Source organism: Chenopodium album, chromosome 17, assembly GCF_948465745.1.
Source record: "Chenopodium album chromosome 17, dcCheAlbu1.1, whole genome shotgun sequence".
In the NCBI taxonomy this organism is placed as follows: Eukaryota; Viridiplantae; Streptophyta; class Magnoliopsida; order Caryophyllales; family Amaranthaceae; genus Chenopodium; species Chenopodium album.
The window spans coordinates 43,412,794-43,435,418 of record NC_137850.1 but is presented as its reverse complement, the minus strand read 5'-3'; the positions used below and the strand labels follow the sequence as shown (position 1 = coordinate 43,435,418).

Here is a 22,625-nt window from a genome sequence, read left to right as displayed (position 1 = left end):
ATGTTCAAGGCAATCAAGCTTTAAGACCATTTTGCCACCCCTATAGTGCTGTTTTCTGTTATTCATTGGAATAAATTAACTTAATGTGAGGTTTTGTCAAATGAATCAACAATTTAGAATGAATTTTAACATGTACTTAACCCTTAACTCATGACTATTATATTGACAAATAAAACAAGTACAACCAAAATTGTACACCAAATAAAACATTAGCTATTCATCATGCATGTGTAACTACAAATCAAGCAAAAATCTTGGTAGAGTCGGTGAAAACTCAAAAATTATGAAACTTGGTAGTATCTGGTGTAAGAAACGAAATGATTGATTACATATGGATAAAAATATTGTCAACTTCGATCAAATTTTATCCAATTTATCAATTTGACTTAAAAGTTGTCATATGTTTTCATGTCACTCTCCCATATAGAAAGATGATATTTGGCCGTTTGTCAATAATCGGCTAATTTTTAAAAAACAACCTAAATTATTTTTAAGAATAAAGGCGATAAATGTTTTTTATTATTATTATTATTATTATTATTATTATTATTATTATTATTATTATTATTTTCTTGTTATTTTCAATATTTTAATTACAATAATTGTTTGGTGGTCCTAGATCCATCTAGATAAGCTAAGGTATGATACGCATTGATTTCATCGTATTTTATTAGAATTGTACTTTAATCAACCTACATAATACAAGTAAAATATTGAAATTTCCTCTTTTAAAGGCAATGGTAAGACCATAATTAGAAGACTTTCAACAAAAATAAAAATTTAGACCATGATTAAGGGTGTCATTGTCAAACGTAGAATTCTATTCAATGGAAGATGCATGGGGTTGCTATGTCCCAAACCTCCCAACCACCCCAAAAAGAAAACGTTATTTATTTGCTTAATTTGCCACAAGTGGGTCCCCCCTCACTCCGCCTTTGCCAACCGTCCCAACCACCATCCCGAACCACCGTGACTCTACTCGTATCCGGCCTAAGCTTGCATTGTCAAATTCATATTGAACCATTGACTTGTTGGTGAACCCGTTTTCCAAAAAAATGTTATGTTGCCTATTATCGATATACATTAGGAAGGGAATTTACGAATACTCAAAGTCATACAACTAAACCCGAGTTCTAAAAAAATTGCGAGTTTTAGCAAAAAATTCTCTTTATAACCGTACACATTGAAATACATTAAAGCACAAATAAAAGTACGGATAATAATAACAATAAAACAAAAATGTAACAATTTAACAAACAAGTTGCCGTGAAAATCAATTACTACTAATCAAAACTGTGATAAAATCACAAAGAGTAACTAATCAATCAACAACATCCACTGTATCACTAAACTCCTCCTAACCATCAATTAAAAAACAACACATAACTCAAAACGAAAATATAAAAAACAAAGAACAACATCGATCTCATTTGTTCTTATGTTTTTGTACAAATTCGATAACACTTGAACATATTTACATATGATACGTACATAGTTCGACAACAACGAACTACATATATATATGTAACAAAATTAAGGAAGAAGGCCGGGGTAAGGAAAAGGTACTTGGTAATTATAATTAAGATTTCGACGATTAATATCTGTAAGAGCTTCATCATCAGCATCTAAACTTCGATGAACAACTGTTTTAACTGCATGAGCAAACACAACTACAAATTCTACTCCTAATCTTAGTAAACTTAAACACATCTCAACTTCTTTTATCACCATTCCTCCCATTTTTTGTGCTTTTTTTTTTTTCTTTCGAAATATGCAACTTCTAGACGCCGCGTTTTTTTTTTTTTTTTTTTTTTTTTTTTTTTTTTTGTGTGTGAGTTTTTCGAATGTTTGATGTTAATAAAAATGGAAGAAAAAGTGGGGTTTATATATAGTTTGAAAGTGGGTAAGAAAACAATGCATGATTTTTGTGGCTAAGGAAATAAGGATGAAGTTTTGGTTTAATTTGGCTCTTGTTGTATTCCAAAGGCCGTTTTTAAATTTGAATTTTCTCTCTCTTGTATGATTAAATTGATTAATGTAGTGTGATTTCTTTTGGGACCAATCCAAGTCATCACAAATATCCAAACACGAGTTTTTGAATTCATTCGTGGTTAAGGGTATTTTGGTAATTTTATCTTTAGCGATTAATTGTCTTTTATCTACTTTCCTCATTCTATGTAGTTCATTTAGGGTGTATCGTGTACGTGTAAGCATATTGATGTCTTACATATGTAGCTCTATATGGATTGAAGGGATGGACTTTTTTTTCTTCTTGTTTGGCATGTGTAAAGAATACGATATATACAAACCCTACTGTTGAAGGTGTGGTGGTTTTTGTGTCGCTAAATTACAATTTGATAGATAATCAATGTCATTAGCGATATGGAAAATACTCTCTTTAAAAAAGGCTATTGGTCGAATTAATTCAATACGCGATACATTACTTTCTTACATAATGTAATTTGATTCTTAGTTTATTATTATGCTATGTTAAAATAATTAAAAATAATCATTCTAAGTAATTTTGAATTTTCAATCTAAGGACTAGCTTAATTTTATTTCCTTAAAGTGTGTATCACTGCTGAAATTATTAGGCTTAGAAATTTCCTTTAATTGAATAAATGTTTGATTTCCTAATATTAGATTTTGCAATTGGGAGAGAGTTCAAATCTCTAGCCTTTTTACTAGCGATTTAAATCAAATTTCAAAACTAATTATCTACTCCATAATACATTAAAATCAAATTTTAGTATGCTTTTATCAACCAAACAACTCCGAATTTCACCTCAATATGCTTCACTCTTTTTACTTTCAACAAAAGAGCACTTATACATTAATGTAAATTGTATAGTTGTTCAATTTATAACATTAATAAAACTATACACTAGGCCATTTTCCAAGGTGGATATGATCATATGATGATAACATGTGAGATTCGTAAAAGTCTAGGGAAATTTCACTTTTTATAATGAAGTAGACGAATAGTTCATATCACATATACGTGGTGTTGCAACAACTGAACCTATGATTTGCTAAAACATCCTTGTGTACATCATGGCCTTATCCAAAGTTCTTAAACACGACAACCTTGGGACATACTTTACTCACTTTTCAACTACTTTCCTCACTTTTGCTCTTTATTACTGACTAATTAGTACACTTAAGAGGTGATTAATGAATTTGTTATCAATACTAGTATAGCAAATTGCAAGTAGCTCCATATATTTAAACAAATAAGTAAATTAATTAGCTCTATTGGTTCCTAGATGATTGATTATTTCATATGAATAACATGATCAAATAGTCAAATTTTAATGACAAGTGATATGTTAGAAAAATAACATAATAAAGTCTTGTTTGATATGATTCTCTTTAATGAATATTACAGAGTTTACATACTCCTCTATCTCCATATAAAACGAGGAGACCCCAGTTACTCTTCATGAGAAACGGGTTTTGTTTCTCTAGTGGCATATTTGCAATTTTTTCCAACTTTTTTGTGTTGTTGTGCTGATGAGTAGACATATGTGGGACATGCTTAGTTGGCATGAGCAGCTGAGTATATGGGATGCCGTTAATGTAATCAAACATTATCAATGTTCCTCATTCTACTGTCCTCCAACACCTTCGTCCTCCATTAAAGCTGTCAACCACATCTCCTTTGTGTCCTTCAGCTCGCACCTCCACCATATTCTTTGTGTTCCTCCATCTTTATTGTCCTCCTTTGTCTTTCAGGCGGCTTCGCCGCCGTATTAACGAAAAACCCTAACAGAAATGGGGAAATAAGGGCATGGTTAACCCCAAATGGTAAGGTTTTACTTCCTACTCCATTGAACATGTTCGCGAGCTTTAAAATCTCCATTGAAAGTCTTTGAATTCCATGGATGGAGGTGAGTAAAGGGAAGAAGAAGAGCAAAGAGTGGATGCCAAAAGAAGACCAATTTACAAATATATCAAAATTTTGTCATGAATCCAGATTTAATTTCAAAATTAAGGGAAATAGACTTAATCCCTCGATCTTCACTTTGGGTACACTTGAATTTGCGAACAAGATGCAGATCTTCACTTGTAAGTTAACGGTGAAAGTTAACTCCGTCATCTTTTCTTTTGCACTACTTGTACAGCTGGACATAGTCAGAAACACCTCACAATATATAAAACCACTCATATCCCCGGAAATTACTGTATTGCCCCATGAGAAACGAATGTTGTTAATCAATAGGAGAAACAGGGAATTACTCATATAAAACTCTTAAGCAATCCAAATTAAAATTTTGCATGTCTAATTTCTCCACATTTTGTATTGACTTTTAAGCCATGCATGTGCGTTGGTTCTGTCCATATTATTCCATTTAACTCCCTTCTTTCAACAAAATTAAGCTCAAATAATTTAAGAATTCGTCATATATTAGTTAACATATTTTAAATTCTAATAAAATTTAATACGAGTTATCCAAGTTTAATTTACAACCAAATTTAATTCTAATTATAAGTTATAATCTCAAATAAGTTTAGATAAATTAAGTTCAAATTAGATAAGTAAAAATTAGGTGACGACATACTCTTAATCTTTCAAATAAACCTCGTTGGGTTCATTTTTATTCAACAATATTGCTCTTAATTACGTTTAATCAATTATACCTTATTTTCATCCACAAATTAAAATTATATCAACTTCTTAAAAACGTGTGCAAAATACAAAAGTAAGACTTTTAATTAGAGACAAAGGAATTAATAACAACATTATAAGCATCATCAATTCATCACTTAATAGTTAATACTTGTAGTATATATATGCATTAAAAAAAAAAAAGGTAAAATATCCAATTAGGCAGTCTGTTAAGACCAAAAGGAGTATCTCTATTAATTAAATTAAAGTAATTTTTTGAGACAAAATTAAATTAAAGTAATACTTGTTATAATAAACAAGAAAAAGTCTGTGATTGAATTCAACTTGACACCGTGTTCACTATTCATTGATTTTGAATGGAAATTACGGGTCATCCTGTCTCCATTAGGTCACATAAACTATGATTACTTTTATACAAGAATTAGAATAGAATATTATGAAATTATAAAAATTGTTCATACTATTTGGATAAGTGCATGTTTATTGGTACGTAAATTAATATGAAATTATTTAGCAATAAAATATACAGCTTGTAACGTTAATCATATGCCAGTTGTTCACTAAATCTACGCAATTTTGGTGGAGTATAATTAAAGGATTTGGTGGGTTTATCGAATCTTATTTGTGACATCTTCATATAGTGTTCTTTTAATTTTCTTCTTATCTTGATCAAACTTGTGAAGCTTCATTACTCCCATGTAAAATGATAACGTCAAAAGATTGTTACTTGATACGGGACGTGATATGTACATTTCATTTCTAGCTACCACATCCGTATAATTTACATCTTACTTGTTACTTCGTATATCGATTCGGGAATGAAATATAGAGTAAGATCGAGAGGGTGTGATTAAAGCGAATGTTTGGTTTGGTTTACAGTTCATAAAAATACGGTTTGGTTTCGGATTTTTTATAAATACGGTCTACGGTTTGGTTTTTCAAAAATTATAAACGAAACCAAATCGTAAACCAATAAACCGCATTTTAATATTTATATAATTTTTAAGTAAACAAAAAATAATTATTATATATTAAAAAAAACATGAAAAATCAAAATGCAACAGGGTATAGTGGATTAGTGGTATACAATTAAATCCATTTGGGCTAATTTTTTAAACTTTATTTTAGTTAATGAAGTATTATTTGTCACTTTTTACGAAAAAATACCGTGTCATCATAAATCGCAAAGTAAACCGTATTATTACGGTTTGGTTTCAATAATAATATGGTTTGGTTTAGTTTGAAAAATTGACCAAATCATATTTTGCGGTTTGGTTTGGTTTGGACTCAAACCGCACCAAATCAAACCGTGTTCACTCTTAGGTTTGACTTACGCCTTGTTCTTTAATTTTGAGCTTCTGGACATGACAGAGTAAAGCAGAGCAGAGCAGATTTCAGCAGAACAGGGCATGACTTCCACACACTGCAGAGAACATAACAGATTACAGCGGAGGAGGACGGCTCAAAAGAACAGGGCCTCAGTGGTAATAAGTTGAACTAGTGGTAAGAAGTCTGTTCTTTATTTTTATTGTATTATTGAAGGTGAAGTCTGGAAATCACATGCTCAACATTGTCTTTTCATGTTGATGAAATTGTTGGTCTTGGAATGACCCTTTGCAAATACATCAAGGATTTGCTGGTGTTTATTTGTCAATTTTTGCTGTGTACTTCGACTTTTTTCAAATATTGAATATGATTGATCTTAGAGGATACAAGATCATAACAAAATTTTGCTAAAATTCATTTCAATTAATCGAGGAGGGCATAGTCTTAAAGTAAAAATGATAGATATTAGAGTTATTTCAATTATTAAGAGAAGAAAGTACTTTATACAACGTATTTTCAAGACTTTTAACATATAATCTTTATGTTTTAACTTTTAATTATGCACTAACTAGACACTTTTTTAGTAAGTATTGATGCTTAAATCTACGGAGTAACAAGAAAATACATAGAGCTAGTGCACTAGCTAGTCTCAATTAAGGATGCTAATTAAAGAAACTACACTAGATCAGAAAAATAGACAGAACTACATAGACTGATAGACTAACCGAAGAAAATTGATCCTAACTCCGCATCAAACAATATGATTCTCTGGTCCAAATGTCCAATGTCTAAAATCCTGTTAATATGGTTTTGGACTAGACTTGTTTTTATTAGTTAAAAATTAGGATTTTTTTTTTGGGATATTTTTACAGGATCTTGCTATTGAGCACTTTACTAAGGCATTAGATAATGATTTACATACCAAAATCACTCGTAGATCGGTGTAATTAAATTTCTTATTCTAATTTAATATAGTAGTATTCACTTTTAGTTATGTTATCGAATGCCCACAGTTAGTGGCTAATCGGGCAAGTTGAGTCCGAAATGTAGTCAGCTCGATTCGTGTTCATTTAAGTTTATCCGAACTCGAGCCGACCTTGAAACTTTGCGAGTCAAGCTTTGACTGAGCCGAAGTCAACTGTTCACGAACAACCTTCACTTATAATTATCCTTAATTCTTTACTCATCTTCTTTATTTTTCATCATTAAAATTATAATTTTGCAATGAGTTTATTTTGTCATAATGAAAATACTAACTTCAAATTGCATAATATCTATGATAAATATATTTATGTTTATATACATACCTTATTTTACATGTAAAAGAATAATCGAGTTTATTCATGAACTCTTTGAGCCAAAGTTGACATAACTTAGCTCGACTCATTAAGGTCTCGGGATGAACTCAAACTCGAGCCAAACCACCACGAATAAGCTTTGACCAAGCCAAGCTCGATATGTTCATGAACAGGCGAGGCTCATTATCACCCCTACCCCCAATGTTCAGCTTTCTTATATTAGAATTGGTCTATTTGGGCCCTATCTTATCATAACTAGTTTAATCCCCCACATTTAATTTTAAAATTTTTAGTTTTTGGTTTGATTTGGGTATTAATCAATAAACAACCCTAGTCATATCTAGAGGTGTCAAAACCTGACCCGACTGATCTGAATAGAAAAATATCCGATTCATATTTCAACTCGCATAGTCGCATAGCCACAATTATTTAGTATGACTCAAGTTTAAAATCAGACCTTACCTGACCACATCCAACTTGACTCGAATATTCGAATTGATACCTCACATCAGGAACCGGAACCAGTGAACAACCCCAGCTAAATTATGAATAAGGCCACTCTAATTCTCTAAAATAAATTGATCTAATCTAGCCCAATATATTGGGCTGAATAGTCCTAAGGATAACCCAACCCAACCAACCAAGATTTGTTAAGGTCAAACCTCAAAAGTCAAAGGAAGGTCCCAATCCAAAGAAACTCATCAATAATTACAAAAATTCAAATTCCATAGCCGTTGTTACATATCTTGAAACCAACTTATTACGATCTTACGGAACTCAACAAACTATATTTTCCCACTTTTTTTTTTTTTTAATTTCTTTTTGTCCTTTTTCTAAAAGGGTAATTAAGGCAAATTTAAATTATTTGAACCGCGAACCCAATCCTCACCGTCCAATCTACAACCTATTTTCAAATCCAAAAAATCTCAACCCTCAATTTTCAAATCCAAAATTCAATTTTCACTCTCTTCATTGTCTTCAAGTTCAAACTTCAGAGTGAACTAAAAATGTCGGAGTGAGGAAGAGAGAGAAACTCAGTGAGTAAGTGAGGAGAGAGAAATTAGATTAACAATTTCAAAATCATGTTTGATTGATTAATTCAAATTTTAGGGAAAATACCCTTTAATTTTTTTAAATTTTCCATCGATTTTTTTTTAGGATTTTATTCAAAATTTGGGGAAATAAGCAGCTGAATTTGAGCAACATTTTAGAAAACAATTTCAGGATTTCGTCCGTTGCATATTTTGTTTCTTAATTCGTCAGTCAGGTAATTATTATTATTATTATTTTGATGAATTATAGCTGTAAGATTTTGATTTTGTTGATGATTTGATGTAATTTGTGTGAAATTGATGAATGTTAATGCTGAATTGAAATAGGATGATGCGGGATTTCAAGTTATCGCGTCGTAATCCCGAAAAGAATGAAGAAATTGAGAATGTACCTATAAACCCTAATGACCCATCTGTTAATTTAAGCAATTTAGATGCTAGTAGAGCTCCACTAGTTAATTTAGATCAAGAAGTGAGTGTTGTTAAGAGTAAATTTGAGAGAACACCTGTGAAATCAAAGATTAAAACCTCGGAACCTCTTCGGACCCCAGAGAGGCAAGGGTTTGGGACTTTAGGAAGGAAGAGGTTCGGGTTTTCGGGTGTGGTTGATGATGGTAGGTCTGAGATGAGTAGTTACTTGGGACAATCTGGTAGAAATGGAGGTTCATTGAATTTGACACCTAGGGTTAGTGCTAATGGGAGGAATTATAGTGGGTGTTCTGAGAGTACTTCTACTACTACTCAGACTACACCAACTAAGAGTGTGAGTAAGCCTCCGAACCCTGGCTATGCTGCATCAATGAGTAGCCAACGGCATCCTGGAAATAGCAGTGTTCGTGTTGGGAATTATCCCGCGTTGTCTAGGAGGTTTTCGGTGTCTGGTGCTCAGCAATGTGTTGTTGATAGTGCTGATGTTCCTCATTTTGATCTCAAAGAGGATCCGTCGTTTTGGATGGATCACAATGTACAGGTACATTTAGTTGTTATATCCGATGTTTGGTTAGTTAACTCGTATTTGGGAACATTTTTAGCATACTGCAGTAGTTTTTAAAAGTTTGAATTCTTGAGTTTGTTTTTTGTATTATGGTGCAATGTTTAGGTTATATTAAGGGTTCGACCCCTCAACGGCGTTGAGAAAAATACACAAGGATACAATAGATGCGTGAGGCAGGAGAGTGCACAGAGCATTACTTGGATTGGGCAGCCGGAAACTCGATTTACATTTGATCATGTAGCATGTGAAACAGTAGATCAGGTATAGTCAAAATCTGATTATCTTTTGCCACCTTATGTTTTTAAGTCTGAAAATGTTTCTGATATTATATGCTGATTGCAGGAGATGCTTTTTAGGATGGCTGGCTTGCCAATGGTAGAGAATTGTTTGTCTGGATATAACAGCTGCATGTTTGCCTACGGGCAGGTAATTCATCTTTTGTTTGTTTTGTTCTTCATGTTAAGTTAAAATGTGAAAAGACTAATCTTAGTATATGTGATTTTTCGATTTTGGTGTTGAAAAGCTCTTCACTGTTTTGATTAGCTGGTATACAGTTTTGCATATACGACATCCATATGATAAATTTGAGGAAAAAGGCATCAATATAGTATTGAAATTTATACATATTGTGGTCTTTTATGCGTAAAATTGTATAATTTTCCTTGTATCCTATGTTGATAAGTTATATGTGGCTATTGATCCCACTGCCATGTAAGAATGTACTTCATTATTGTTTTTGCAAATGTTCATTCACATAAGGGATAGCTAAGATGGTCATAATATCCCTTACTATACTGATCTAATCAATGGCCATCTCTCCTGTGTTAGACTGGAAGTGGAAAAACTTATACAATGCTTGGGGAAATGGATGGTGTTGAATTCACACCTAGTCCGCATCGTGGAATGACACCAAGAATATTTGAATTCTTGTTTGCTAGAATCAGAGCAGTAAGTATTATTTTCCTTCAACAATGTTGGCTGATCAACAAATAATTGGACCTCATGTGAGCTAAGAATATCTTCCATATGTTCTGATATCTCAGGAAGAGGAAAGCCGAAGTGATGAGAAATTGAAGTACAGCTGCAGGTGCTCTTTCTTAGAGATTTATAATGAGCAGATTACAGATCTCCTTGATCCATCATCAACAAATTTGCTTGTAAGCTTCACAACTTAATAACATCCAGTCCTTAATATTCATGAATGGCAATAACTCTACTAATGGTCTGTTACATAATCTAAACAGCTTCGTGAAGATGTTAACAATGGTGTGTATGTAGAAAATCTTTCGGAATTTGAGGTTCACACTGTAGGCGATATCCTGAGACTCCTGATCCAGGTTTCATTCTTATTGCTTGTTGACTTACTAAGCTTTTATCACTTGCAAACTTACTATGCGATCAGTTCTGCCCCTGTTGGCTTCTTGTCCTATACGTTTACTTGTGTCTGAATCCTGGAATGCTTGGCATTAGGGTTCCTCAAATAGGAAAGTTGCTGCAACTAATATGAATAGAGAGAGCAGCAGGTCTCACAGTGTATTCACATGTGTAATCGAGAGTAAGTGGGAGAGGGATTCAACAACTAACCTACGATTTGCTAGACTTAATCTTGTCGATCTGGCTGGTTCAGAAAGGTAACACCTGAACTTTAAGAGATTTCATTCCTTGCATATTTGCTTTTCCCAGCACTTCGTTTGGATCGGTGATGTCATGTTGACACCATGACTTCCCTTTGCAGGCAAAAATCATCTGGTGCTGAAGGTGAACGATTGAAAGAAGCTGCAAATATTAACAAATCCTTGTCAACATTGGGGTAATCTACTAGATGCTGAATTTTCTTTGCAACTGTTTGCTAACTTTTCATTATCCTTTTATTAACGATTGATGTTGTGCATGAAAAATATTTCTGCAGTCATGTAATAATGCTTCTAGTGGATATAGCTCATGGGAAGCCAAGGCATGTTCCTTACAGAGATTCAAGGCTGACCTTTCTTCTTCAGGTACAGTTCATCTTTAAAACTAGCTGTTTTCATGCTTGCCTGTATCAGGCCTCACCTTTGAGAGGTTATGTTATGTAGGATTCACTTGGTGGTAATTCAAAAACCATGATAATTGCCAACATAAGCCCTTCTATCTGGTACGGATCTTGGAAGTTATGTGACTTATATTAACAAGTTGTAACACTACTCTTCTACATCTTAACCTCAATTGATGTGGTCTTATCCAGCTGCGCTTCTGAAACACTTAACACACTAAAATTTGCTCAAAGAGCAAAACTGATTCAAAACAATGTAAGTTATCTTTCCCTCAGAAGTGTTATATACACTTATACATATCAGCTAGTCAAATTTTCTGTTGATTTGACTTGTTTTATATTGTTTTAGGCTGTGGTGAATGAAGACTCTTCCGGGGATGTTGCTATGCTACATCACCAAATATGGCTTTTAAAAGTATGTTTAGTAAATTATGTTGCTTTTAAAGATTGTGAAATTGGTTTTGTGTCTTTCGACAGCTAATTGATGTTGCAATGTCCTAAAACAGGAGGAGCTTTCTGCTTTGAAACGTCAACATCTTTCTCGAGCTTTGACATTCGATCCCTGTACGGTGAGAGTCCAGGAAAACACTGACATTGAAAGTAGAGAAGAAGACAAACAGCCTGGAGAGTCACCCGGGTGTGAATCCAAGGGGAACCTACAATTGTCTTCCAAACAGGTATTCTGGATAATCGTAAAAACTATTAAGCTTTGAGAATTTTTTTTTTTTTAATTTATCAAAATGAGCTAAATCATGGCGTATTTTGTCTCAAAAAATTTGTTGTGATTTGAACATTATTGTTTTTGTGATAGAACATTGAATATTTGAATTTGGCTTATGTTTTTTGTTACTAGTACAGGGATTTCATATCATGTTTTCAGTTTTAAAGTATGTACTCCATGTTATATTGTGAAAATCTTGAAAGATAGCAGTGTCTCATATACTAATGAATATTTTCATGTTTTTGATAGTTAAAATCCATGGAGTTGATGCTTGCTGGAGCCTTGAGAAGGGAGCAGATGTCAGAAAGTTCTATCAAGAAGCTAGAAGCTGAAATTGAGCAGTTGAATCGTTTGGTACTTGCTGTGTTTTCTTGTGTGTAAATTGTAAATAATACAGTTCGAGGTAGTGGACTCATTTAATATATTATGTTTCAGGTTCGTCAAAGAGAAGAGGACGCTAGATGCAGTAAAATGATGCTCAAGTTCCGTGAAGACAAGATTCAAAGAATGGAGTCCCTAGTGGGTGATTTGAAACCAGTGGATGCTTATCTGCTTGAAGAAAATGCTGCGCTCTCAGAAGAGATTCAACTGCTGCGAGCTAAAGTTGATCGGAACCCAGAAGTGACCCGGTTTGCTGTGGAGAATATTCGACTTCTAGAGCAGCTTAGAAGGTTTAACCTCCCCTAGAAAAAATAGATTCCTTATTCATTGTTTCAGAATTAACTGGTGTAATTTGATGCATTTGCAGATTTCAAGACTTTTACGAGGAAGGTGAAAGAGATATGTTACTGCACGAGATATCTGAGCTGCGGGCCCAGGTTTGTGCATTGATATGAAAATTGATATTTTTCCTTACAGTTCAGTTTCTTTTCCACTGTCGAGTAATTCTTATCATGTTTCTATTACAGCTTATCCGCTCTCTTGATAACAGTAACCAGCAGCATAAACATGGAGACCTGGTTCAAGTATGTTATGCCTAGTTCCTTTAATTTCTAATTGTTTTTCTGCTAAGTCGGATTGCTGGTCACATAGAAGCATGTTTGATTGGAATAGTGCATTACTGTCAGAGTAATATGGCCTGATTAAGATATTTTCCTCAAAATACAATTAGAATATGGGAACTTCAGTTTGCAGGTGAGGAGTTTGCAAGAACTCTTTTACAATGTCTTACAAATGTCCATATTGCAGGTGGTGCAGGAAGTTCCAAATAACAGCAAAGAAAATGAAAGTGTCCATTCCGAGGTAGCAACTTCATATCCCAGCTATATTAATGGCTTGTAATTTTGGTAGTACTTTCAAGTCTTAATTTTCATTTTTTATTCTTTTTTCAAATTTAATCCTTATTTTTTTTTTCCAGTTAACTTGTACGAAGAAAGAGTTAGAAGAGTGCCAAAGCAAGCTTAAGTCTTGCCTAGAAACTAATGCAAAACTAAGCAGGTAACTGCTTCTCTGGGTATTTACTAGGATGATTGGTTTTCCAGGGCTTTTGTATTTCAGTTAATTAAACTGTTTCAATTGACTTGTATCTAATTTGCTGCAGAGAAATCAAGGACTTACAAGATTCTTTTAAGAATAAAGAATCAGAAATACATGATGAAATTCTAATTCCTGGTACAATGAAGGTATTATAAACGTATTACCGGGTCAAATTGATATATGATATATGAATGGCTATGTCTATATAGAAAGAAAAGCTTGCACAAGTTGAAGCTTGGCCAATAAAATTTGTTGCTAATTATGCTGTTCTTTCGTCGAAGCATTTGTTCCTTAGTGATAAAAATATTTATTAGATCTTGTTCATATCACAGAAAATGCAAGTTCCATGTCTTGGAGTTCAAGCAATTGATGCAGTTGATGAAAAGAGCACAAATAAGGATAGAGATCAGGCAAGATATGCTGAAGAATTAGTGAATTTGGAACTAGAGCTGGATATACTGAAAATAATTCTGAAAGAAGAGAGGAATTTGCGTGGAAAAGTGGAGGAGACAGTGTCTTCATTAACTAGAGATGTCCAATTGGCAGAAGAGGGAGTGATATTAATAAGGAAGCAGTGGGAAGATGCCAAAGGGGATCTAAACGAAGCTAAGTCAGTAATTGAAGCACTTGAGTCTCAACAACTTTTATCTATCAGTGAGATTGAGGATCTTAAAATCCGTAACAGCCATTATTTGGAGCTGTTGAACCAGAAGGAACTTCAAATTGCTGGACTAAGTGAACGAAGACTTGACCAAGAGTCTACCTTCTCATGTTTAAAGCAGTCTGAATCTGAAGATTCTCCCTTGCAGTTACAATTGAAGAGGATGCAAGCTTCTCTAGACAAGGCCAAACGTTTAAATACGTGGTACCAAAGTGACCATGCTTCTCAGAGATCTAACGAAGAAGAAATGGATGAAGTACGGCGGCAAGCTGAGGCAGAAACTGCTGAAGTGATTGTCTGTTTGCAGGAAGAACTTTCTGTGCTTCAGCACCGTGTGCAGGAGAGTGACTTGAAAGAAAAAGAGGCAGAAAGCAAGCTGCATACTTTTGAGACCAATCTGAAGGAACTGCAGGAATCTTCTGACATGATGTCACATGAGAATGAAGCTTTACGTCAAAGTCTAGCAGAGAAAAACATAGAGATGGAATCACTGGTGAAAGACTGGGAAACATTAAGCTGTGAGATTGAAAAATCTCTTATTGAGGGGCATGATGCTCTTGCAAGTGCCTCTGATCAACTTGCTTCTGTTTCCCTTTCAAATAAAAGGGGCTGGATTTCTGAACAATTTGGTAAAATGATCAGGCAGGTATCTGACAAAGAATCAATAATTGAACAGCTTAACCGATGTTTAAAGGATGCAAATAGTAGAGCCAGTGACATGGAACGTATGTTGATGTCTCTTAGAGGTGCAGCAATGGCCATGACTGAGTCTCACCAACAAGAGTGCTATGAGAAGGAGATTGAAATACAGCAGCTGAGAGCAGAGTTAATGGCTCACCTCTCTGCTAAAGAAGAAGAGATATACATGTCTGAGAAGAAGGGTTGTGAAAGCAAAGAAGTTGTGGAAGCTGGAGTGCTTAGCCTGCAAGCAGCTTTCACTGACTTTGAAAATAAATGCGAAAGTAAAATCTTGGCTCTGGATCATAAATTGCACAAGGTTGAAGGATGTGCTCAAGAAGCTAAAAGCTCTTGGCACCAAAGAAAAGAAGTAAGTATTTTTTTCGATTTATTTCTCTGATGAATGTGATAATATGTTGGTGACAAAAGCATTTTACATCTGGAATGACTTATACCAAGCCATTGCCATTTATCTTTTGTCACATGAGCCAATTAGGCAAGCACGTCACCTTACTACGTTCTGTTTGTTCATTTTCCATTTCCTATTAGTCCTAAATCTTGGACATGTCTTAATTACTATTATCATAGTGCAAAATGTACATAGTTATAAGATTCTGTTCAGTGGTTAGATTGAGGACAGTTTTTTTTTTAATAAATAATTTGTCTTCATTCTTTCTTATGCTATTCTCTTTTCCCGCTACAGGTTGATTTTATTCTTTTATTTTATATATATATATATATATATATATATTATTTCGATGCTTGCATATTAAATTTAACTCTTTGAAAATAAAATACCATGTGATCAAACTCCATGTTCATAACAAAACAATCTCTATCATATAGCACAACTCTTGAGGTGTTTAGTGTGCACCTAAATTACTCGAACCGCCCTTACTTTTATATGTACTCTTTTACAATTTATTGTTTTCAATATAATATGAGTTGTTATACTTGTTAAATAAAATAGGAAGCTCATATCACCTGCATTTAGATCTAGTAATAATTTTTTTAAAAAAATTTATTAAAAAAAAAACTGCTATGAACAATGTGGGAATTCTTTTTCCTTTGTTTTATTCTTTTTGCATAAGCTGCTATGCTTTTGTGCTTTTGATCATCATGATTTCTGTTTTTGATCATCCTGATTTTTGCTTCTTAATGCCGTTATACTCTTTTTTGTAGTTACTTGAGCTGCAATTGGTAGATGCCAAATCAATTACTGCTCAAAATACTGTAGAGACTTCTTGCCTTCTTGCTAAGTTTGAAGAAGCTCAGGACACAATGGAAGAGGCTGATATAATGATCAATGAACTGCTTTTAGCAAATGAAACAGTGAAAATTCAAGTAGAAGACCTCAGAAATATGAACAACATGCTAACTACTGAAAGAGACAGTCTAATTAGTGAAGTAAAGCGACTAAAATCTGCTAATGAATTGAATGATCAGACATGTAGAGATCTTGAGAAACAACTTGAGATTGATGTTTCACAAAATTTGAGCCTTATTGAGGACTTGCAGGGTATCATTTCTCAAGAGCAGAATACATCTGAGGAGGCGTTTATGTCTTTAACCCATGATTTTAACTGTATAAAGTCCCAGCTTCACGATACTGTCCAAGTGATGCATTCATCACTTGAGGACATTTGGTCACAGATTTTCATGAAGGATTGTGCTCTTTCAGTGTTACATCTTTGCCATATGGGGGTACTGTTAGAGGCAGTGACATCATTGAACGCAGAAAATGGACTTCTTCACCACAGAATATGTGAATCTGATGCTGTGGTATATGACTTGAGGGAGCACGACTTGAAATCAAAAGAGGAGCTTGAAATGTGTCAAATGCTCAAGCAGAAGCTGTTGGCTGACTTTAAGAGCAGCTTTGATCGCATCGTAAGGAAAGAAGGTGAAACCAGAGAGCTTAACTTGAAGCTGGACCACTTTCAAGAAAAGCTATCGATTCTTCAGCATCAGGAAGAGTTAATGTTGGAAAGGTCGAACTTCATGAGTTCAGAGCTTTCTAGTTTGATGATGGAGTTGGGTCAGAGCAATTCACAAATGATGGCATCCCTAGCCGAACAAGAGGAGCTTTACACTGTTGAACGGCATTCAAAAGACGTTGAGCAGCTTATATTGACTTCCAAGCTTCAGGACTTGGCTGGCAATTGTGTTTCTATGCAAAAGGAACAAACAGACTTCCAGTCTGCTTTTGATTTCTTGATGTCAGAGGTTGTTATCCTCCAGATAACAGCAGATCTGAGAGAAGAACTCATGTCTGAAAGGGAAAAAGATGCCATTAGAATGCAGAAAAGAGCTGATGAAGCTGTGTATGGTGAGGCACAAGTGTTGAGCCAGATACAAACACTCAATGCAGAGAACAAGTCTTTAAGAAAGCAGCTGACCTTGAGGGAGAATGATTTCGAGAATATGCAGAATGGGATGTTTTTGCTGCAATCTTCGTCTCAAGATCTTCAAAACAACCTATTGATGTTGGAAAGAGAAAGTGAATCAATGCAAAACCAATTACTTGATCTGAAGAGTGAAAATTGCATCCTGGTTAAGGATATCCAGGAGAAAGACACTAATATCAAGTCATCTACGGGATTTATTGATACACTTAAGATGGAGAACTTGAGATTACTAGAGAGCATTTCTAATTTGGAGTCTAAAATTGCCTTCCTTGAAAATGATTTGGATCTGAAAAAGGCAGAGCTTAATGACTTCCAGAGTGTCCAATCTTCTACAGTTGAGGCACTGTGCAACAAGAGCCAGGATTTGGAAAGCTACACCACTAAAGTGAATGCACTACAGGAAGAGAACCTCATCTTGAGAAACGAAGTTCGGTCTCTTGAGCAAAGAAACACTGAAGAGCTTAGCTGTTCCAGTTCTAAGGTCGCCAAGTGTGCCAGGTCATTTGAAACTGCAGAGCTACAGAGTTGCAGGATGCTTAAACAGCTTGAAGAAAAAATCATGATGATTCTGAATCAAATGTCTGAAGATGGTTGTCAAAACCTGGATTTGGTGTCAAGGTTTTTAAAGGAGTTGGAGTTCATAGACTCTATGGCCAATAACCTAGTATCTGAGAACTTGTCCATGCAAGAAGAATTGCTGAGGAAAGACGAGGTTCTGAATGGATTGCTGTTTGACCTACGTCTTTTGCAAGAGTCTGCAGCCAACAGTAAAGATCAAAAGGATGAGATTGAAGAACTAGCTGCTGCTTTGGAATCTACAGAAAGTGAATTAGCTACCAGATCACATGAGCTTGATGAAGCAGTCACCTATGGACAAATGCTTGAAGCTAAAGTGAAGAGACAAGGAGATACTGTATCTGCATTAGAAATGGACTTGGATAAGGCTAACCAGTCTGTAAACATGCTCTCTGATGAGAATTTGTTGTTGAGGTCTCAAGTTGAGGATATGCAGGCAGCAAGAAGCTCTCTTGAGAGAGAATTGAGCGAGAAAAAGAGCGTAATTGACAGCTTAGAGAATGAACTACTTGAAATGGGAAACACTCTAGGCCATGTGAATGATTTAGTTGAATCTTTAAAGAGCAACTTGAATGAAGTAAACAATGAAAAGGATCAACTCCAAGAGGAGCTACAGAACCTGGAAGGAAAGGTGGAAACTGCTAATGCTCTTGCTGAGGAGAATGAAGCCATTGCTGCAGAAGCTCAACAGGTACCTGTTGATATAAGCGTGTGTTGTACATATAATTTTTCTTTTAAGCTAGAAGCAGAGAATATTCATCCATTTCCGGATGCAGATAGCTGAATCTAGGAGGATTTATGCTGAAGAGAAAGAAGAAGAGGTTCAGCTTTTAGAGAATTCTGTTCAAGAGTTGGATTCGACAATCAGTGTATTGGAAAACAAGGTGCTTTTCTTTCTTTTCACATTTCTTTTACTTTTCAGGTAACTCTAACTTTATTGAGATCTCATATACTATTTTTGTCTATGCAGCTTGATGCTCTAAAAGGAGAAGCTGAAAGGCAAAGGTTGCAGAGGGAGGAGCTAGAATTGGAGCTTCAGTCTCTAAAAACCCAGATGTTGAATGTTGAAAATGCTGATGCTGACATTAAAAGGTTTTTGAATGTCATTTAAATGTTGTGTCTTTGATTAGATTAAATTATTGCTGCAACATGTTACTGATACTGTGGTGATGATCTTTTTTTCTTTGCAGACATTTTGATGATAAATCAAGAAATCTCCAAGAAGCCTTAATGCGTATACAAGTTCTTGAGAAAGAGCTGAATAATAAAGACACAGAGGTTTTTTCCGATATCTTACTTCTCTTGTTTGAAGCTTTCAACTGTGACCTAATCCAAATATGATTTTGGTTCTTTTATCTGTTTGTAGATTGCTAAGTGCAGAGCACATATTACTGAGTTGGCACTGCATGCAGAAGCACAGGCTAGTGAGTACAAACAAAAGGTTAGATTTTTTTTGTTTTTTTTTTTTATCGTTCAAGGTTTTGAAGTTCATGCTGTCTTCTCTGTGACTCTGATGACACAAATAATAAACTGACATGCAGTTCAAGGAGTTGGAAGCAATGGTTGAACAACTTAAATCAGAAGAGGTTTCCAACCATAAGTTGGAGAAAAATACCAGCAAAGGGAGGGGTTCTGCCTCCCCTTTTAAGGCTAAGGGTTCAGGTTCTCCTTTCAAACCAAAGGGTTCTGGTTCCCCTTTCAAGTGCATTGGTCTAGGATATCAACTTAGATCAGAGAAGGATGAGGACTTTAGTGCTGAAAGGCAACGCATAGAGGAGCTTGAAGCCTTAGCTTTAAGTAGACAGAAAGAAGTAGGTTATTCTGACACTAGGACTTTTGCTTTCCTTTTTCTGAATACTATGTCATCTATTATATTATGCGCAGTTCCTCTCTAATTTAATTTCTTTCCCTCCAGATATTTACGTTAAATGCAAGATTAGCCACTGCAGAAAGTATGACACATGATGTAATCCGAGATTTACTAGGAGTAAAAATGGATATGAGCAATTATGTGGTAAGTGTGTGGAGGTCGTGATTGGCCTGGAACGTATTCGAGTCACTTAGAATGTATCTTAGATGTTAATTAGTTTGTGTATTTGCACAATTTTATAAACCTGCATTGTGATTGCTCCCCCGTTTACTGATTGCAGACACTGCTAGATAAACAAGCTGTTAAAAAGATAGCAGAGAAGGCTCAACTTGATAACATACAGCCGCAGGTGAAGTATAAGTTTTAACGAGTTAATACGGATCTGTTTGGTAGGGATACCTTAGTCCTAAAAAGCATTGGCTTCTTTTTTTTTCTTTTTTTTTTTTTTTTTTGCTTGGCGCAGGACCAGGAGGTGGTGAACAAGCTGAAAAAGCAACTCAATGAGTTTATTGAAGAAAGGCAAAGGTAAAATCTGTTAATAGAAATTAGACTTATCAATGATTTTACTCATCCTCACTGACATGCTTTGAATTAAATTTTAGATGGCTCGAAGAAATTGACAGTAAACGGGCTGAGTTGGTTGCTGCACAGAACGCATTAGAAAAACACCGCCAGCAAGAGCAGTTCCTTGCCTCGGAAAATGAAGTTTTAAAGGTTAGGATACCTCCTCTTACAGAGTTCTCTTTTGAAGTTGAAAAATATACTTACTTTTCCTGTGTAAGTTGCAGGTGGAGATACATAATAATAGGGAGAGAGTAACGGAGCTTGAAGGGGAGGTGAAGAAATTATCAGGTCAGCAAAACATCCAACAGCGTATACACCATCACGCCAAAATCAAGGTAGTATCTAATCTTATCTCTAATTTGCATGATCACTGATATCTTTTGCTCCCCAAATCATAGTTAGCTACAAAAGCACTGGTGTTTTGTCAGATTTTATACAATTTCTCAGATATTATTTTCTATAATTGTATCAGGAAGAAAACTATGAGCTGAAAAGCCAAAATGAAGACCTTTGTCGTAGATTGCGGAGAGCTGAGTCATATCTCACACGTATAAAGGAAGAACTGGCTCATTATCGTTCTTGCAATGGAAGAAGTCCTTACATTTCTTATGACGAGGAACAAAGACTAAAGAGAAAAATAAAGGTTAGTTTTAGCAAAATTGTTCGAGTCTGGCTAGAGTTATTGGAGCCACTAGAAAGAGCACTGGTAGTTTTAAGTGGTTCTTCAACTGACAAAATGTGTGTTTTTTACAGGAGACCGAACAGGAAAAGCTGCACCTGGCACAGACATTATTTGAGCTATATACAAGCATTCTAAAGGTAGACACTTGAATTCAACCTATGCTGTATATTTGGCTTGATCGTGTTGCTAATATGTGTGATTTTTCTATCCATAGGTTGCAGGTGTTAGGAAACTAGCATCTGAAGTCGACCTTCCTGCAGCTGAAGAAGCTCTGCAGGAGCTCGCAACTCGAGTGATTTCATTGGAGAGAGAAGTTGATGATTTGAAATTAAAGGTCCATATTCTTTCCTAGCTACATTTACTTCTACTCTATATATATTCTTACCTAGCTGAAGAAGCTCCGCAGGACCTCTGTTTTCTTTAAAATGCATCACTTTGATTTTTGCACCAGACTTAATTTTTTTCACCTCTATAAAATAAATAAATGTTATTATATAATATATCATTAGATTCGTCATAATGTCTAGTTTCATAATATAATTTTGTTATAATTTTTACTAATTAATAATTAAAGATATTAATGGTTAAAGTTGCGTGTCGACTAATATGCTGGTCAAACTGATGCAAAAAAAAAAAAAAAAAAAAAAAAGAGTACTAGTATATCAATAGGATCGCGACTTGCTGTAACCATTAGCTTCTGCTGCTGTGATTTCAGTACTGATATGTATAATGCTGATCATTACAGATTAGGGTCACCAACGAACGAATCCGATTATCAGAGCTTAGGCAAGATCCTTCACCATTTAGGTCGAGGTCAGGGGATAATCGCCAAACTCCTAGAAGAGGTTCCCAATCACCATTTTTTTCGGCACTTGATCGATAGGTGAAGCCACAGAGTACTAATTAGGCCATGTATAGCAGTGAGTTAATAACTTTCTGCAAAATTGTAAATATGTGTATTCTTTATTTACCAGTAAATGTAAGCTTAGTTTGCTGGCTTGTATAGGTTTATTCATTTGTTGTATGTAACTTATACGTATGATTTTGTTAAAATCAGTGTTTATAGCAATTCATGCGTTGTGAATTGTTGTCACATAAGTTAGTATGATGCGAAGAAATTGCGATTGTGCAAGAAATACTCTAGGAAATAATTACTTCCTATATGAAATATTCTTAATTTACCTACTTACTAATAATTTAATTAAATTAAATTATGTAATTATGACTTGTGATTTCCTAATAAAAAATTAAAAAAGTTAAATAAGGTAAACTAATTATGAATTATGTTATACTTTAATGTTAGATTCTAAATATATTTCTTTTCTTATTTTATGCGTTTGATTCCATATGGGACTAACATTATGAAACGGAGGGAGTATTACTTACATAGTTACATTATAATGATTGCATAAAATTACCAAGGGCAACGTTGGGGAAATCCACTTTACAATTTTATTTTTTTGAAAACGGTTTAAATAAAGGAAAATTTTTAAATTACCACCTAAAAATGTATCTAATTTCAAAATAATCACCCGTTTAATTTTTTATTTTATTTTACCGCCCTTAAATTAAAAAACTACTTAGATTATCACCCATTTCAAAATTTCGGTGGATTTTTCTTATGTGGGCCCCACCCAATGACTCTTAGTGGTGATAG

General features: G+C 34.5%; 1 protein-coding gene across 1 annotated transcript; it reads left to right on the top strand.

Annotated features, from left to right (window-relative positions):
• The first annotated feature begins 8,264 nt into the window (after positions 1–8,264).
• Positions 8,265–22,090, top strand: LOC145589801 (kinesin-like protein KIN-12D). The gene is made up of 37 exons (XM_081646489.1): positions 8,265–8,521; positions 8,634–9,276; positions 9,406–9,561; positions 9,643–9,726; positions 10,129–10,248; positions 10,344–10,457; positions 10,545–10,637; positions 10,771–10,931; positions 11,036–11,110; positions 11,210–11,297; positions 11,376–11,434; positions 11,525–11,588; positions 11,682–11,747; positions 11,839–12,009; positions 12,303–12,407; positions 12,489–12,724; positions 12,802–12,871; positions 12,962–13,018; positions 13,242–13,295; positions 13,411–13,490; positions 13,594–13,675; positions 13,862–15,238; positions 16,051–18,543; positions 18,629–18,736; positions 18,823–18,944; positions 19,043–19,130; positions 19,219–19,293; positions 19,394–19,663; positions 19,768–19,866; positions 20,003–20,071; positions 20,186–20,247; positions 20,325–20,436; positions 20,511–20,621; positions 20,759–20,929; positions 21,040–21,105; positions 21,183–21,302; positions 21,714–22,090. The coding sequence occupies exons 2-37, from the start codon at positions 8,635–8,637 to the stop codon at positions 21,849–21,851; spliced, it is 8,058 nt and encodes a 2,685-aa protein (XP_081502615.1). The 5' UTR covers positions 8,265–8,521; position 8,634; the 3' UTR covers positions 21,852–22,090.
• Positions 22,091–22,625: the final 535 nt, after the last annotated feature.